Genomic DNA, 19,397 nt, shown 5'->3' with positions numbered 1-19,397 from the left:
GGGCCAAATTACACTCTTCTCAGACATCCTGGGGACCCCCCCCCCCAATCGGCCACCATTTTAAAGAACCACAATCTTCTGTCTTTGCAACGGGGGAGTGCTTTACTCATCCTCCCAATCAATGTCTTCAGGGACTTGGCCCTGAGGACTGGATTTTCTCATGTTTTCGTCTTTCATCGGAAAACCTGGCTGTTTTTAAAGCAGCAATTAAACTGCTAGATTTTATTTTAATGGATTGCTTACAGCACAAACCTAGCTCAAGAGCAGCAGAGCGCTTTACAACAGGATTGTGTCAGATTTGGGCTTGGTATGTTATACAGTAATGTTGGTGGAGGGAGTGAGGGCTTCTTATTCCTCCAGCAGGTATTGTTGAAAGAACCACATTTTTTGCTTTTGCTGAACTCGAGGGTGGTAGCAGCATTTCGAGCCTCTATAAGGGTTCCAGATGGTCGGGCGCAGCGGTAGAAGGACCGCTTGCAAGTCTTATCTTTACGGGCTAGCAATGACTCACACCTCACATAGCAAAACTATCAAAATGTTTGACAGCCTCCAGAAGTGTGGAGTGTAGCCAACAAGTATGTTGGTGTTCCGGTTGAGACTGCTTTGTAGGTGAGCCATGCAGCTTTGAATTTGATCCTGGCGGAAAGGGGGAGCCGCGAGTCGGGCTGGGGCATGGTGTGACGATTTGAGGGAAAGCCACTTTGCTTGGAATATATCTAAATGTGAAGTCAAATATTATCACTCATTCAATAGACTTCTAAAACCTTTCCTCTGGTTTCCATTAGTCACTGAACCTGGTGCGGGGGGTGACTGAGGGGTTAAAACATGGTCCTTTCAAAACTTGTGCGCAAACCATTTACGATAATACTCTTTGCAGGCTTTAAACTCACCACTTTAAAAACCACTTATCTAGTAGTCACAAGAACAGCCTGTATGTAGAATAGGGGCGATAAAGGCGTTCTACCCAGAACCATATTGTTATTTTTACAAGGTTAAATTAGTACTCACTCCTTTTTAGCCAAAGGTGGTGGTGGTGGACTTCAATATGAACCAAGAAATCTGTCTCCCTGTATTCATCTCAAATCCAGATATAGAGGCAGAAAGGATTTGGCAAAGGCTTAATGGCATGAGACCTGTCAAGTTGTACTTCGAATGAACAAGCGAGGGTAGATACTTAATATATCTTTTGAAAGACTTATGAAAGAATTTACCCAGAATCCAAAGCCTTCACTGCGAGGTGAATGGTATTGCATAGCAATGAAGCATATAAAATCAGGAATGTTCCTGCGTAAACAGTTCAACATTCACTTAGTAAGTGCCAATGGGGTCTCAATGGCTATTCAAAAACACATTCCCTTATAAGGCCTCTGCAAGGAACGTCTTCTTTCCTCCATACATACCTCCTTCCAACGCTGCTTATAAACATCCGCCATCTGTATGCTGATCATGTGGGAAAGGTGGTGGTTGACACTTGTCCCTGCACGCACTTGGGCACAGTTATGATTCCAAGCCACTATGATCAACCCCTTTCCAGATTTTGTATCCCTCTAGAATGGTGGAAAGGGGATACAACCCTAAAAGTAATCTCTAACTTTAAATGGGGTTGGAGGCTCTTTTAGCACCGGTTCCATTATTATTCAGTGGTTCCAAACACTCACACCTGCAATACTTGGCCCAAGTAGACTGTACCAGTTTCCGAAGGTACCCAATACTTCTGCTCAGAATTGAGCCCAAAATGTTATGCCTTACATGTGTCCAATCTTAAAGAGTGCAAGCATTACCGAGCAGGAACTCTGCAAGAAGAAGAGGGTGATAAGATGCAAGTGCTAGTAGAAACAAAAAAGGACAACACATTACAAAACCAAAAGATCTTTATATTATTTAGATGTACTTTTTTCTTGTCACAATAGCTTTGTTGTATAAAAGAAAAATTACAAATACATTTTTAAAGATATTCCAACTGCACATCGGTTCACAGTCCAGAGACAAAAGCAGAGCAAGCATTCATTATTGCATTTACTAAAAGTGAACATTATATACATACCCTTTTAGGTATGTGTAAAACACCATTTGCATAGGTGCCTATGTAAATGAATTGTACTGCTCACCTGCAAACTTCCCATCTTGTACATAAAAACATTAATTGGATTCTGTATTTTTCTAGACATATTGACAATTTTACAGTGCAAGAAGTTAGCAAATTCAATATTGTTTAAGCAGAGAAATATTTTCATGCAAGAGTTGGATTACATTTAAATGTGCCACATGCAGTGAAAAGAGACAAGGACAGTAGCACAAATCCATGTATTCTTTTCTTAACACAATGTTTTTATTTTGTAAACTTCTTCACTCAATATAATGTGTGGGCAAGAAAGGGACTACTTCAATCCTGCACACAATTTAACAGGTTTGTGGTGCCCCAATTAGGTTGGTAATCTGCTGCAGGTCCCCTAGAAAGACAGAATTTGGATCCACATCCAAAGATCGGCTAAACATCATGCGATCTACTACAACAAAAACCAATGTTGCCCTTGCTTTCATTTTTAATATCAATTCAACCCTAATGCAAGACAGCAAAGTGCTTTTACACAGGGCCATACACCATGAAGGCATAGAGGGTTTTTCCATCCCAAAGGTGCTTTTAAGATGTTCATTTGCGATTTCAGTCCCCCTGCGGTTATGAGATAATTCAACAACTGAGCATTTTTCCACACTTAATTTCGTTTCCAACAAAGATGTCTTCTAAATCTACCTTTCTACAGGGAAACGTAAACATACAAATTACTCACTATATTCATTTCTGTATTCTTAGCGCTACAGGTCTCCCTTCGACTAATGGGACGCCCTCCTTTGTACGGGCTGTAAGGGTCCAAAACCCTTTTACAAAGCAGAAAGAACAATAACCTGTAAAGCAGGGAAAAATGCGAGCTTCCCTGCCCAACCATCCACCTCATGTTGGCAGGATCCATTTCGTCAAGTGCCTAAACGCATCCGCATTTGACCGACCACAGGCATATAAAAGTGGGTCGTTTGTTGAGACTATACGGCTAGGAATCACCATGGTAACCAGTATTCAAAATGGCCTCCTAGCACATTGACCTTCAGACTAATAGGAAGATTATAAAGCATTGAGAAACATAGGGGGAGCAAGCTAGCCATGACACCCCATAGCTGCATCCAACGAAATTAGCCAACTGTACCTCAACAAAATTAGTATTAGTACAGCAAAGATATTCAAAAGTATAGATTTTACACACTGCAAGGGGTGTCACCTACATAGCAGCTTGACCAGTCACATGCATAATGAATGTCTTGTTGATCATGCCTGGGTTAGAACAGCAAGAGCATGAACAACATTAGAAGAAGGTGGTTTACTGACAGTACCTTGCCCAAGTGGAGGAAAAGCATGAACAATTAAAACCATTAAGACCTATCGGCCACCATCCTTTAGATTGTCAGTTTACCAGAAATACTTTGTATGATCCAGGTAGAACTGGGAGCCCTTGGACATCCCAGTGTTAAACCTTCCTCTCAGTGTCAAAAATATAAAGGACAGTTTCCCAATTAAAAAAGACGACCTGAAAGAAAAAAAAACAGATGGGACAGTGTCATGGGGTGAAAAGAAAATGGGGGTAACCCATGCAAACTGCAAGAAGTAACAGAGCTCCTAAATAATTTGACAATGAAGTCTCATCTGCAATTTCTGAATTAGTTTAGGGCTGAAGGGCACTGTCAGGAAAGCATAATCGAGGACCCATCTCAATACAGTTGATAAGGAACAAGTCTCCAATAAACCCATCGGGGAGGTAAGACATTTGTATTTCACACTGTCCTATGAAGCAAAAAAACATTTCAGTCACCTTCAACAAACGAAAATGCAAAGTCGTTGTTGGAAAAATCTGGCATGCGAGGGGCATAGGTCAGCCTCTTATTTGCCAGTTTATGTGTTTAGACTTCACATGGGTAAGTGACAGACCGCTAAGAGCCCACATCAATGATGTGATTACCTGAATGCTCAAGTAGTGACTCTACACTCTTGGACTTAAAACATTCCAGTGTAAATTTGCAGCATAGACTTGCAAAATCTGAACCGATAGGAGGGAAGCCTTCCAATGCAACAGTACAGCATCAATTTGAGACTTTTGATACGAACAGCCATATCTGATGCTGACCAAAAATAGCAGGTTCATGTGGCTGCCCAACCACACTGAGGAATAAAATGATACTATTTGATGGGAAAGTAGCAGGGCCCTGTACAGCACGTCCTTAGAAGACCAATTTCCAGAGAACCCAGGACCAAAAGAGAGTAATTTTCTCAAATTCAATATTAAGACACAAAATAGAAAAGTGTGGGGATGAGCGTGAGGAAACAACCTCCACTCCCAAGTCATGGTGCAGGGAGAGGGCATGAAGCAATGAAGGGCTTCAGTCTCTCACTTTGGGGAAATAACTTCTGCACACTTAGGGCTAAAATAGCCACAATGAATGTCAATGAAAGCCTGCTGTTGGACCAGACCAATGAGGAAGTGGAGGTAAAAGCTGTAATGTCACATGCCGTAGTAGGCAAAGAACATACTGGAAATGGACTCCCTCAATAGCCAATTGTCCATCTAAAAGATAGCCCCAACTGCCAACACCATTATAGCATTTAAACAAGGGAATGAGGTGAGAATTATTTTTTTTTTTTAAGTGATTGTGAACTCTCAGCTGTCAGGACTACCCAAGTAAGTCTGAGGTGCAGAAATATGCATACTTCCTATGTCCTAAGTTAGAAAGTAGGTAAGATCTTGGCCACCATCTTGTGGTGCTCCTTCAATAAATTCGAACAAAGATGTGAACATGTAGGGTAGTGGAAAGATCCCTTATCCAGAGAAACAGGAGTATCATTAATTGTATAATTGTGCTTGAAGTAACAGCTCTCTGAACAACAAGTTCAGTTGCTTCAGTATCAGTTTTAATAATGTGGAACAGATTGGAAATAAAAGTGATGCATAAAAGTGGAGCAGGAACAAGCATGAGTCTTGGCCCCCACTCAACCATGAACAGCGCCAAAGGTTAACACATGCTTTAACCAAACCTGCCTGACCAAGGAGATCCACTCCCTTTTCAGATCCTCTCCCACACGTTCCCCAACAATCACTAGGAGGGTTTGGTCTCCGATTCCCTCGACAAATAAGACATGAATTCTTCTAGTCCACAGAGCAGTGGCGGCAAGGAGTTGTTTGATCAGAGGAACACTAGTGCAACATATTGAGGGTGATAGGAAGAGCCACAAAAACTGTACTCAGACCTGGCTACGTCTGGTTTAGAGGGTCCAGAGACCAGGGAAGGCTTTTTGGGAGGCTTTGATGAAACAAAATGATGTTGCGGTCCCATATTCTATCTTGCGCAGACCCAGTAGATGTTCCATACCATACGAGAAGTGCACCTTTTAATCAAAAGGGCATATGAATTTCTCCCTCACCTCCATCCTGAAGGAAAGAGTACAAAACACAATTGCCTGAATGTAGTCTCACCAACAGATGTGCTTTTAATAGCAATATCCATTCTATCACAGATGGAGCTTAGCATTTACATGCATGACTGCTTACGGTCTGGCACCCTAGTTTCCTATGCAAGCAGGACGTAGGGGGCCAGAGGGGGACAGAAGAGTTGCCCGGGGGCTGATGGGTTCAGGTACCATTATGTTGTTCCATACACAAAAAGCAGAACATGTGAACAAAATAGTTTGTGGTTGTACCGACAACATAGAAGCCTGAACACAAAGACAGAGTTTGGGAGGGAGGCACAGACTAACACTTGTTGGTAGGTGCTCTGGTCTTTTTTGTCATAAAAAGTCGAACAGTAAGGATTCTCTCACAACTTTGCCTCAACCTTAAATAGTTTTCCTACATTGAAATAGATTATTTCTGTCTGGCCTTGCTAGGACACGTGGGAGCAAATACATGTGTGGAGCCGGGTCAGACTATTTTAGACCAAACAAATCATGGCATCATCCACTGCGCGTGGAATAATGTCCCTTTTGAGATTGTCCTCTTCTACCTCCTGAACTGAACCTTACCTAGTTCTACATCCAAACTTCCTCCATCCATCATGGTGGGAGATGGTGGCTTTAGACTAGTTGACTGGAAACCTTCTAGTTGAAAGAGTGGTATGAAGGGCATACACTAGTGGGTTAGAAGCCTTATGGGTTTGGTAAAACAAAACAGAATTAACGTTTGAAAAAAATGGGATCTGCAGGATCAGTCTACCTTAAATCTGATTACCAGCATTACAAGTTGGAGCACATTAAGAAATACTACCAAGATGGCAGGCAATTAAAACAAATCCCAGCCAGAAGTGGAAAGATGCCAGGAAAGAGGTGTGTGTGCGGTATCCCATTTACACTCTTTAAAGAAGTAATCAATCCCAGTAAGTGGAGAAAACAAACTGAACTCAAAAGGAAGCCAGCATATGTGAGGGAAGGTGGATAAGCATGGCCTGCGCCCTGTGATGTTGCAAAGTAAGTGTTTCTTATAGCCAATTAGTTGGAATGAATGAAGGCTTGGAGGCATAAGTAAGTGCCTTTACAAAAAAGGATCACTGCTTTAAAAAAGGATGTTTCGCATTCACCCAGGTCCTCAATTTTAAATACAACCTTGAATTGTATTATTGAAAGAAATGTTACTTTGAGTAATTAGACACAAATTGGTACTAGCTGCCTAAGCATCTTGTGAAAGGTAAAACAATGCACACATAAAAACTGTGACTCAAGAGAATTATTGTTAGCTAGGTTAAGATTAGCCTCTTGTCATGTGTAGCAAAAGTAATTGGGTACAGAAAAATGAGAGTAAACACAACTCGGGTGCTCAAAACTGTCAGATACTCCAAAGATTCACTTATCAATTCACTTCAAATGACTCCAGCACAAGCTGCGAGTCTGAAACGGTGCAGAGGAGCAAATGGACCAAAGTGCGATAGTTCAGTAGGATGTAGCATGCTCAATGGTTTTTGAAAGTCTCCCTGAGGTGGCCTGCACCAACATAAGCTCATTGCATGCCAAACCACTGCTCTTGATCTGCCCACTGAGCTGCTTCACTGTCACTTCCTTCCAAATCACCCTCCTCGCCACTTCCTTCCATATCATCCACATCCTCCTCTTGCGTAGCATCTGTCGGACTTTCTTCTTTTTCCATTTTCTGCATGCCATCCAAAGACTTCTGATCGTTAGGATCCAAACTGATAAATGAAAATAAAAAACCTCAATCAGGCAAGAGAAACAAAATAAAATGTCTAGTATTCACTTCACACCAATTACCACATCCACTTTCACTTGTCATCCCCAGGATTCCAGTTTGCAGTTCAGGTTGACGCACACTAAACTGAGGGCTGACAAGTGGCATTGGCATGCAACATGCAGAAAACCGCCACAGATCACGAAAAACAAACTAACAGCTAAAATGCAAAAATACATATGCGGATGGTCATACAGTGATAGCATTGCCCAGTGCATGCAAGCTAGCCACTGCACCCACTCCATTGCTTAGATAGGTTTACGCAGATTGAAAGTTGTCAAATACCATCACTAGAACATATTGAATCTGTAACCGCAGATAAACTGAATCACAAAGTAACTTCATATGGGGGCTCACACAATCTGTTCTTCCAGGTTCCCCTATTCATATTTGTAGAGTTATCACATTCCAAGACATCACCCTATACTTTGGCAACTAACTAAAAGTTAAACACTTTTCTGGCTGATTGTGCACACTTTAATAATTTTTATTAGCCGATTGTTTTGTGAATACATGTTATGACATCACCAAAAAATAAGTTACATTTGCAGCTCTCCCTATTCTGGGAGTGTATGGAGTCATTGCGACTGATACCACAAGTCTAACTTGCTCTGGTCTTCTAGTGTTGTGTGTCAGTGTCTCAACTCCCAATCCCTTCTTTCCCTTCTAGCTCTATATGTAGCATATGGTGTGCATTGGGATCATCCATGTTCCTATGTGCTAGGGGATAAGGGACACTGAACAAGGAGCGCTAGCTGGAGTACGGATTGTGTGAATGCCAAGTTCTATGTCTAGGTCCCCATTGTTTACCCTTCCCACGCTTTACACTATGTGTAGGGCCCATCGCTAGATGGTGACCTTGTGCACATGGGCCTTTAATCACCTTAAACCAAAACAGGCCGACCTTTTAAGAAGCGAGTATATGGTTGTATATAAAGCAAGATTATTGAACAAAGCTCCAATGAGCAATTAGATGGTGTTGCAGGACCAAACTAACCAAGGTATCAACAATACAACACCAGTTGGCATCTTAAATACTTTCTGCAACAACTTAAAACACCCCCCCCGATACTTTATTACAATCCACCCGCCAAATACGATTGGAGAAAATCTCTTCAAAGAAATCCCATCTTTTCCCTATTCTTCCATTTTCATTGGCTAGTTTTATCTGGACTGTCATCTTCAGATCATATTCAAAACACACCTCTTCTTAAGATTCATCCGTGGTAGGCCATGACGTGAGTACATGGCTAAAAATTGGTATTAAAAACAATTGCTAGCAATAACTGGCCTAAGGCCTTTGACTTTAAGTGTGACTGCACATGGTCCGCTTACATATTTTAGCAAATGGAGGAAGGTCTGCATAAACAGGATCTTCTCTGAACTACCGATTGCGATCTCAATTCCCCAGACTAGTGGCACCAATAACCTTCTAATTTACCCGGCCACGTACAGCCTCCCGTAACCTGGAAAAACACTTAACCACTGGACCCTGGCCTCGAGCCTCATGTTTATTACCACCAAACAAATGACTAACCCCCTGTAAAGATTTTAATACAAAGGGTCAATATAACATCTGTTTGCTTGAAGGGCTGTAAAGCGTATCCTGTTTGCTAGCTGACCGTTTTACTAGATAACTCATTCTTCTTTCCGTCAAGAATCTCTGTGCTGCTTAAAATTAATGTGCAGCAGCTAATCGTGGGGCAAATCAGCCCATTGTGTGGATTGTGTTCGTGTTGCATTCTTAATATGGATCTATGTGCGTGAAGATCTACTATGTATACATTCAAAACAATTGTAACACTAAAAGTAGCTTATGCCATCCATATTTAACTCCATTTGATTCATATGGATTTGCAACATAGCCCCAGTTCGCTGCCACCCCCGCCGTCATCAATATGGTGTGCTCAATATGAATCCCTTGTAATAATGGGGACCCTCCTTGACCACCCCGACGTTCCCCCTTTAGTTAAATACTTTAACTAACAAATCATAATCATCTTTTGGGGAACATCTCTAAAACGATCTCTCATACCGGTCTCAATATGGATATACTCCTCCGCTGAATCAACCCAACTCGTCCCCCTACCATTTCCGCAATCTACCTTCCGCTCCACACAAGCATGCCAATTTGATGGAGGAAACAAAACCGCTTCAGTTTGAGTACCCATATGGGATGAAGCAGTGGTGGTCCTAGCCTTGGACAGGGTTACGGTCATCAAGGCAGCAAATGTTGGTACCTCGGCAGAACACCAACCTAGGATTAGCTGGCAGGAACAAAAAGGAAGAAGTAAAAAGACAAAAATAGGCATCAAAGTCTTCACACCAAGGCACAACTTCGGAGGTACCCACGAGATGGTGATCCCAGCCTCAGTTTCCATGATCCTTTTCAGTTAATGCAGAGCAGCAATAGTTCTGGGGAGTGTGCCATTTTCTGCATCAAATGTGCAGCAGGTACTCCCGATTTTCTGGCATACTCTGCCCTCGACTGCTGTCAAGAGGATGAGCATCTACTGGCTTTGCAAAGTTACATGCCCATATTTCTTCCTTAATGGCACTAAACGCTGACTCTGAAGTGTTCATGAAGAGCAAGGTTCATACCTGGTCACCTGGCGCCATTTGGCATCTGCCGCTGCTTGGACTGCAGGTGCCCGGAGGTAGGTGAAAAAGGTCTTGGTGTGGCTAAACAGCAGATATTGATCAGGAATGTCTGCTAAGGCCTGCAATGATGCTGCTGAGAGGTATTTGGATAATTTCCCTCTTGATAACTGGGATTTTTGCCATCAAACAGTCTCTGATTTGTCTATTTACAGTGATAAAGGGGCACAGATGTCATTTTGGGCATTGGATGGGCCAGAATCCGGTGCTATTCAGGGATCACAAGAACAGGCACATGAAGGGAAGAGAGACTGCACACCTCGCCAGGCTGGAGGCAACTGCCTGTATGCATTCTGTCCACAGATTCAAAAGTTGTCGAGAAGGGCAGCCATACCTCCAGCTAAATCTGCAATGCGTAGAGTGTTACTGCCAACGACACCGTACCATCGCCCCTTAAAACAGAAAAAAATTGGTGTCTGTATCTTCACAGGTTTTTCTGGCTCTGAGCAACATCAGATACAGCAAATTATGTTTCTATACTGTCCCACACTCTATTTGTGTCACCCCTTCTGAAAATCCCCTAATTCCTCCAGCTCTGCAACTCTTCACTGCTTGCTCCCATCGATTTAGCTCCTTCAAGATCAATTGGATTCTTTGAGTACAACTAATATTTTTGTGTTTTGCCCGCTCGGCCATTGAGCAATGATCGTCACTTGGTATGATTGAAGCTGTAATGGACTACCCTTTAAACTGCCCTTGAACCCTGCACAGGGCTAAGTGCACTAGACGTAGCGCATCTGCTACCTCTATCTAACTCGGGATGAACACCCTGTGAACGATAGAAGCATGGGGGATGAGAAAGCAGATGTAGCAATATCCTACGGATTTCTCACCCCACCTTCCTCATATGGCCACCCCATACGTTGTCAGCTGCATAACCATGTGAATTCATAATGGGATTTAACTAATCATTATCAAAACAATCATTATCAAAATGTCTTCTTCCTCTTAACATTAGACAATTTTGAGTTGTCTCTATTTGTACGGTTTGTCATCTTCAGACATGATGGTCCAAGGACCAAAAAAATGCAAACATTTGTTACACAATTTACAATCTTAAACGTTTTTCTTATACTAACATTATTTAAACTCAAGACCTCCATTCACACCCCCCTTTGCACTGAAACGAACGATGAATCCTTAAGGCATACTTCTATGCCTGCTACTGTGCAGGTGGAGGGCTGCCGGTATCCTTTCGAGTGTCAGTGGATCCAACTCTTATTGCCCTCCACCTTCACGGCAGTCAGTCGCGTAGACCACAGTATATGGCGCAGGGAAACACTTCTCGTTCCAGCGACGCACTAAGGTGCGAATGTAGAATCTGTACCTGGGGAGCTGTATTTTGTGCTGATCGTCGTAGGCTCACCACTTTCTCTTGTTGTCTGTTGGTGAGAAGACACAACCTGTGAGGATATCATCTTAACACTTTCGTTAATGCTCTAAGATATTCCTTAAATTCCTCTCCTAAGACCGCTGCGGTCTTGTGTGCAAATGATTTTATACGAGTAGGTGAAAGAGGTGTATGTAGCCTACGCCTAGTCACGATTTTGTGAGGGCTAAAATGGCTTGTTTCATATGTAAAATACAGCTAGTGTGAGGCAAACAAACCACGATTTAACTCTGCACACAATTTGGCTAACCAGGCCTTAAGGACCCCATTAAGTCTATCCACGAGACTGTTGGCATGCGGGTGTTACATAGAGCACAAAAAATGCTTTAGTCCTAGCAGCGAAGTGATATCTGCGAACAAGGTATTAATGAAGTGGGGTCTGGCATGAATTCACATGCTCATGAATATTTCCCGTCGTCAGGCTGGGGATCCTCGGTAAAAGAAAAAATCAGTTTCAAGTTTAATTTCTGAACTATCTTTCTCCTAACAACCAATCACTGAGCTCTGGGTCATACTGCCCCAGCCAATGACTGCCATCTACCTAAGCTCCTCCTCAGGCAGCCATCTTCACGTAAAGTGGCAGTAGGACCAAGAGAAGAGCCGCAGAGGGGTAGGCAGGAGGGTTCGCATGTGAATCCATGCCAGACCCATGCTGGAGAACAGTTACAGGTAAGTAACTTGTTCCTTCTCCAGCATGGGGTCTGGCATGGATTAACATGCTCATGAATAAAGAATACATAGCAGTACACACATGCACAACTATGGGAGGTGGCAAGACTCAACAGAAGCAATCTCTTAACTCCTCACCAGGCTCACCTTCAAGCTAACAGGTTGTGCAGCACTGCTTGGCCGACTCTGGACTCCTTGCTGGAATCCCTGTCGACGCAGTAGAATTTCGTGAAGGTGTGGGCCGACCGCCACATAGCAGCCCTGCAGATGTCCAGTAGGGGCACACCAGACAGGAACGCTGTTGTAGTAGGGATCGCTCTGGTGGAATGGGCTCTCGGACGGCCAGGCAAGGTCGGTTGGCCAACCAGTGACAGTGGGTGATACAGCCAGAGAGCCACCTGGAAACTGAAACCCTGGACAGGGCCTTCCCATGGTTCACAGGACAAAAGTTAACAAAAAGCAGAGAAGTTCTCTGGAAACTCTTCATGCTGGCCACGTAAAATGTCAGCGCTCGAACCATATCCAGCGAGTCCAAAGCCCTTTCAGCCGGCAACAAAGGCGTCGGAACAAAATTACAGGTAACACCAAGGGTTTGTGGAGTTGGAATTCCGATGGAACCTTGGGCATGAAGGCGGGATGCGTCCGCAGCACCACTCTAGTCTCGTGAAAAGTCAAGTAAAGCTGCTTGCATGACAGGGCCTGGATCTCACCTACTTGTCTTGCAGAGGCGATGGCCACGAGGAAAGCGGTCTTCCATGACAAACTTGAGTGGAGCTAAATGCATAGGGTCGAATGGGCTCCCATAAGCCCAGTCAGCACCACATTGAGTTCCCACGCCGGGGCCAGGGCCTTCACCGGTGGGAACGAGCAGAACAGTCCTATGACAAACTCCTTAACTAGGTGATGCAGCAGGAGATAGCTGCCAGATTAACCTTAATGGAGGCATGAGCAAGTCCCGATTTAGCCAATGACAGTAGATACGGAATTACTTGAGGGGCCGTGACCCGCAGAGGGTTGATCTTCTCAGAAAGGCAAATTGTAAAGCGCTTCCATTTGTATCTGTAGCATTTCAAAGTAGAGGACAGCCTGGTCTTGGCGAGAATCTCTTTCGCAGTCTGCCGGAAGATCGTAGTCACTGCACTCTAATGCTGCAGGAGCCAGGCCTTCAGGATCGGAGACCCTGGGTCGTGGTGAAGAATGGCACCCCCTTCCCTGGCGAGAAGATCTGTGACCACTGGAAGCTTGACTGGCGGTGACGCTGACATGCTGAGAAGGTCCAGGTACCAGATCTGTCTTGGCCACGCTGGCGCGACATGAATCATCCTGCACCGGCACCGTCTGGGTTGATTGATGACTCCAAGAAGCAACGGCAACAGAGGGAACGCATACAGAAACAGGCCTTCCCAAAAGAATGAGAATGTGTCCCCCATGCTCCCTAGCTGGGGGAACCAGCACTTGGTGTTCGTCGCCGTCGCAAACAGATCGATCTGGGGATTGCCCCATTTGAGGAAAAGGTAGTCCACTTGATCCTGTCGAAGCTCCCACTCGTGCCAAGAGCGTAGCTACCTGCTGAGGGAGTCGGCGACAGTGTTTTTTTGCTCATGCCAGGTGAAACGGAACGAGGATCATCACCTGGGCGACGGCCCAGTGCCATAAGTCATGCGCATCTTTGGAGAGCGCTGGGGATCTGGTGCCCCCCCTGCTTCTGGATGTAAAACATTGTGGTGGTATTGTCCGTGAAGACCCTCACCACCTTGCCCTTGAGGGACGGCAGAAACGACATGGGGGCCCAAAATACCACCCGTAGGTCTAGGACATTGAGGTGTAACATCTTCTCCTCTGGTAACCACAGGCCTCTGGCGTGAAGACTGATGATATGGGCTCCCCATCCTTCCAGGGAAGCGTCAGTCGTGACAGTCTCCTGGTATGGGGGGGGTCTGGAAATCCGTGCCTCTGGATAGATTGGAGCGCACGCCCCTCCACCTCATCGCTCGACGGAAAGCCTCATTGAGCGCGATCCTGTCCTGGAAGCCTCCGGACACAAGGACCCAACGGGCTTCGAGGAACTCCTGCAGCGGGCGCATCTGCAACCTGCATAGTTGAATGAGGTAAATGCATGACGATATCATGCCGAGAAGAGACTTGATGGTCTTCACTGTGGCGATCTTCAGTGCCAACCACCGTTGCACCCTGCCCAAGATGGCCACTATCCTCTCCTCCGACGGCGACGCCAGGCATGACACCGTGCTGAGCCGGGATCCCAGGAACAGGGTGTCCTGCGATGGAGTTAAGCAGGATTTGGCATAATTCACTGAGAACCCCAGGTGTGTCAGTAGGCGGACGGTCCTTTCCTTGTGGTCGACGGCGATGTCTCTTGATCTGGCCGGAGCCAGGCACTTGGTGAAAACTCTGGGTGCCAACTTCAGTCCGAAAGGAAGGGCCTTGAATTGGTAATGCTTCCCTTGAACGATGAAGCGCAGAAACTTGCAGTGTCCTTTGTGGATGAGGAAGTACGCATCCTCCGGGTCCAGCAATGACAAAGTCTCCCTCTTCCAGTTGTCCGAGCACGTGTTGAAGAGTGACCATTCTGAACTTCTGGGACTTCATGTATTTCTGTCATTGTAGGTCGAGGATGGGCCTCCACCCCCCGGTCTTTTCGTACGAGGAAGTACCTTGGGTAAACTCCGGAGCCGCTTTGGAACCAGCTCCATCGCCCCTTTCCTTAACATGGCCATCACCTCCAGCAGCAGCTGAGGAACATGGTTTTCCAGCCGGGCCACAGGTGGCATTTGTAATTCTAGTGTGTGTCTGTGGGCGAGAGCGTCCAGCACCCAATGGTCGGTGGAGATGGTTTTCCACACGCTGATGAAGTTTGCCAGCCGGCCTCCCACCAGAGGGCACAGGTGGGAGCCGGACGTCCTGGTCAGTTCAATCCTGTTTGGAGGTCGACGGGCCGCCCTGTGGTCCCCGACGGCGACTGCCCCTGAAGGACTTGAAGCGGCCCCTGTTGGCTTCCTGGGTCAAAGAGTGTGGGAGCTGGCGGGAAGAGGTGGAGCCCCTGCTGAAATCCGAGGATCGGCTAGACCTCCCTCCAGAGGAACGAAGGTACTGCCGTTGTCGTTGTAGAGTGCCTAGGGCACGTGCCATCTCTGTGTCCGCCTTGATGGCTTGGAGAGATTCATCCACCACTCTTCCGAACAGGCTGTCGCCATCAAAGGGCATGTCCAAAAGCCTTGTCTGGACCTCCTGCCTAAAGTTGGTGGCCACGACGTCAAAGGCAGACACCGTTCCCCATCTGGCAGAACCCTCGTCCACAATGTCCATGGAAACCGTGATGGCATGATCCGAAGCCACCTCGCCTTCTTGCAGGAGTTCCAAGACCTAAACCTGCTTATCGTAGGGGAGGAAGTCCAGGAGAGGAGCTAGTTTAAACCACAGCTCCCGGTCGTATCTGGCTACGATGGCGAGGGCATTGGCAGCCTTGATCGTGGTTGCCACAGGGTAGATAACCTGCCCATCAAGTCCAATTTCTTCACCTCGCTATCCGGAGGGGTGGAAGAAGCAGAAGATGTTGAGCCCGACGATTTCTTCCTGGCGGCCGCTGAGACAGAGTCTGGCGACCGTTGAGACCGCAGGCACTTGGGTGCCGAGTCCGGCACCCTGTACTTCTTCTCCAGCCGGTCTCTCTTCACTGGGGCAGTGGCGGGATTCTTCATCAGCGCCAGCCCTTCGTCCCAAACATCGTCCAGTAGAGGAACCGAGAGGATGGTCTTCCTCTTCGCCTCTCGGCGCTAATACAAGAAACCCTCCTTTCCCTCTGGCGTGAGCTGGAACACCACTGATGCTCGGGAGATTATCACATGGAGCGATCCTATCTCGCCTGGAGGAGAGGCCCGCCGTCATCGTCTGTGCCCGTTGTCACAGTGTCCGATTCTGTCTCCCTTGTGGGGGAGAGGGGAGGTGGAGAGTGTGGAACAGTGTGGCATCCGATGTCTCCTCTTCTTGGTCGGGGGTTCCCCCGCTGGCAATGGGGCAGCCCGCACTGGTGCCGCGGGAGGGGCAGACGGCGGGATCGCCGGTATCCTCCTCTGTAACTCAGACACCAACGAGTTGAGGGCCGAGACGATATCCAGTGCAAAGTCTCTAGGCGGCCTCTGGGGCGCAGGGGAAGGGCCTGCGTCATCCTGGGGTCCCTCGTAGTCACGTCCATCGACAGTATCCCAGTCCCCGGCACCTCAGTCGGCGTCATTGCCCTCCTGGACAGTATGGATAGAAATTACCAAAGAAATTGTCCGTTCCCTGCAGACCTTTCACGCCCCCCCACCCCCTTCTTCGGGTCCAGAGGGGTCGGTCTCGGGCTGAGGTCCGGCATCCTCTTCTCTGGAGTCGTATCAGAGGGCATGTTCGAAGCCTCCCTCCTGGGAGGAAGGGTCACCCTTGCCGTCGCCAGGGCACCCTGCGGGTCCGCCCCCACAGCTTTTGAAAGTGGCGCTGCCACCACCACGAGGGAGGTTGAAGGTTTCACCGGGTGCACCTGGGCCTTCACAGTGAGGCTTGGCCCCTTGTCTTGCTTGGCCTTGCCCTTCACAGCCGAGTCGGAAGTCTTGTCCTGTTTGGCCTTCTCCTTCAGGACCGGATCGGACCCTTTGTCTCCTTTGGCTTTCTCTGCCGTGGGTAGGCTGGACACCGTATCCTGCTTGGCCTTCTCCTGCCTGGCCTTCTCCGGGTTCTCCCGAATCTTACCAGGTTATCCGACTTTCTTTTGGATCGGGAACCAGAGCGTTGACTGGAGATCAACGTAGATGGAGATGATGGGTGCGCCCTGACCGCTGCGAGACCCGCAGCAGCGGGGACCCTGACGGAAGCAGACTTGCAGTGCTTGGCCTTGTGTTGGGCCCCCACAGGTGCAGCACCCTAAAAGGACTTTGAAGCCCGCTCAGTTTTCCCGGATCCGGGAGAGGCATGCCCCTGTGTGCCACTCAGTGCAGCGGCCTTGGCTTGCAGCCACACAACAACCGTTGAGTTCGGTCTCTCAACGTGCGCCTCGACAAGCCACGGCAAAATGCATCTTCCTCCTTGTGCATCGGGTGCAGGGAATACAGGCACTGTGAATACTTGTCGTCCTCCAGGTATACATTCCGCAAACGGCAGTCAGAGCACAGCTTGAAGAGAGAAGGGTTGTCCTTTTCATCCGACACGATCCACGCGGTGTAGGCCTGAAGAATCTTCTGGAAGCCTCCAGGAAGAACACTCAATGAAAACAGACATTGAGGGGCGTTGAAAAATCTGAAAAACGAGTTCCCGTTAGTCGGAAGGATGATCGATGGAGCACAAAGGCTCAATTGACCGAAAAATAGAGTTTAACTCGAAATAAATGCACCAAAAGCTCGAAGAGCAAAGCACGAGCACAAAGACTCCCAACACTTGAACGTTCAGTAACAATCTGAAGATGGCTGCCTGAGGAGGGGCTTAGGTAGAGGGCAGTCATTTGCTGGGGGCTGTATGACCCAGAGCTCGGTGATTGGTTGTTAGGAGAAAGAGTTCAGAAATTAAACAAACTAATTTTTCTTTTACTGAGGATTCCCATCCTGACGACGGGGAATATTCATGAGCATGGGAACCCATGCCAGACCCCATGCAGGGGAAGCCTGCCTTCACTACCAGAAAGGTTACATTCTGCCCCAGAATGTTTGTGTGTTGAAGCCAGTCTTAAGATCAAGTTAATAGCAGAAATATCAAACCCAACCTAAATCTGAATAGTCTGCAGTGTTGGAGATCTGGTGAGGAGATGGACGGAAAGAGCACCTTTCAGAAAAAAAGATTGCAAGACAACCGGGCATTGGACCAAAAATTAGGGAATCAAACCTTTCCTGAACTGTGTATCCAAAGTGTAATCGCAGTCGTTTTGCCAGATTTTACTGCAATGACTCCTCTTCAGTCTGGCTATAGAGTGTGGATGAAAGTAGGTGGACTAGCAGTTTATGGAACCACAAAGGTGATGTTAAAGCATGGTTTAACAATGCTGTACAGTCTCCTAAATGGAAACTATCCTGTGCTGAAAGAGCATTCACTTGAACACAGTTCAGGACTACTTTGATCAACTGAATTATCTGAATAAGGTGGAGGACAGACTTTGGGACGTTAATGGAAAATTCCATGTTCGCTAGGCTGCTGTACATCTTGAGCATACTTGCTTAAGTCTAGTTAAAAGATGATGCCAAAACCAGTCAATCGTTGAGTTAATAGGAGAGAATCGTCCCTTCTGACTTAGATGGACCACTGCCATTAGAAAGAACCTTGACGAAGAATCTTGGAGCTGCATTCAGGCAGGACAGGCCTCCGAACTGGGAATAGGCTCAGTATATGGCAAAACAAACAAATGTCCTGCTGTAACGTGGAAAACTGGATCACAGAAGTGCACTGAGAGCATCCAGTCACCCAGCTGTAATGCCTGCAGAACCAGAGAGCATGACACCATGTGGTACGTTTCCACTGACCTATTAAGTCAGAAGGCACCAATATGGGCCTGAGAACACTGCTCTTTTGGGCAACCTGGAAACTCAAGAGTAAAGCCACAGACATTTCTTATGTTCAAGCATCAGTTCAACTGCATGGAGCCGAAGAAACTTGTGCAGTTCCCAAAAGCTCTGGAGAGGATTTGGGAAACTTTGGCAGTGCGGATGGTGGGGCTGTGCCATAATCAGGGGGTAACTTGTTGGACTATGTTAAGAACACAAAGGGCCCAAGTCACTAATATTAATGGGATGAGAGTCTGCCATGTATAAGGCAGGAATCATCCTTGTTGTAAGGAGACGCTACTAACACCTGCTGGAAATCAAACGGGCTGCATGGAGCAGTTGGGCTGGAGATTTTGGTTTAGGACAGAAACTGCACCCCTTCTATCTCTTCGAGGTTTCGAATTGGAGTCTTACCTAGCTTTGAAATTCCTAAACACCTTGGAGGACTGGAATGGATTATTTGCTGGGAGGATTATACATCAAACAGATTTCACAGCCACTGCCTCAGTCTTGGGCTTCTGCAAGCCTCTACCCATTGTGGGATATCTTGGTTAAGGGAAAGACATTGCAGTAAATATGAGAAAAATATACTTTGCTAGCAGAGTTAGCAAATCGAGGACCATTGGTCATATCATTGGTGATCTGGATTTTCTGTAGAGCAGTCAGTCTCATTCCCTTCTGGGAGAAAGAAGATGACTCCTAGTGCCACAGATGCGAGAAGTTCTATATAATTATCCAAAATTTCCCATTTTCAAAAATTCTAGAATGATTATGCCATTTGCAGCATTACGATGAAATGGAACGTTCACTATTTCGATAGGACTTCTTTCCTCGAGTTTCCCCCAAGCTTTGGCCTTTTTAGATAACCCTGAATGTGCCAGAGGAGCA

General features: G+C 46.5%; 1 protein-coding gene across 2 annotated transcripts in view; it reads right to left on the bottom strand.

Moving 5' to 3' along the window:
• Nucleotides 1-1,853: 1,853 nt before the first annotated feature.
• ANAPC7 (anaphase promoting complex subunit 7) overlaps nucleotides 1,854-19,397 on the bottom strand; it is a 588,909-nt gene continuing 571,365 nt past the window's right edge. For both annotated transcript variants that reach the window (XM_069619555.1, XM_069619554.1), the window contains exon 11: nucleotides 1,854-7,218. In XM_069619555.1, the coding sequence (XP_069475656.1) occupies nucleotides 7,029-7,218 (190 nt within the window). In that variant the 3' untranslated portion in view covers nucleotides 1,854-7,028. The remainder of the gene's footprint in view (nucleotides 7,219-19,397) is intronic.

The sequence above is a fragment of the Ambystoma mexicanum genome, chromosome 10, assembly GCF_040938575.1.
Source record: "Ambystoma mexicanum isolate Mex_15411 chromosome 10, UKY_AmexF1_1, whole genome shotgun sequence".
In the NCBI taxonomy this organism is placed as follows: domain Eukaryota; kingdom Metazoa; phylum Chordata; class Amphibia; order Caudata; family Ambystomatidae; genus Ambystoma; species Ambystoma mexicanum.
The sequence above is the reverse complement of the archived record's forward strand: the minus strand, read 5'-3'. Positions and strand labels throughout refer to the sequence as shown.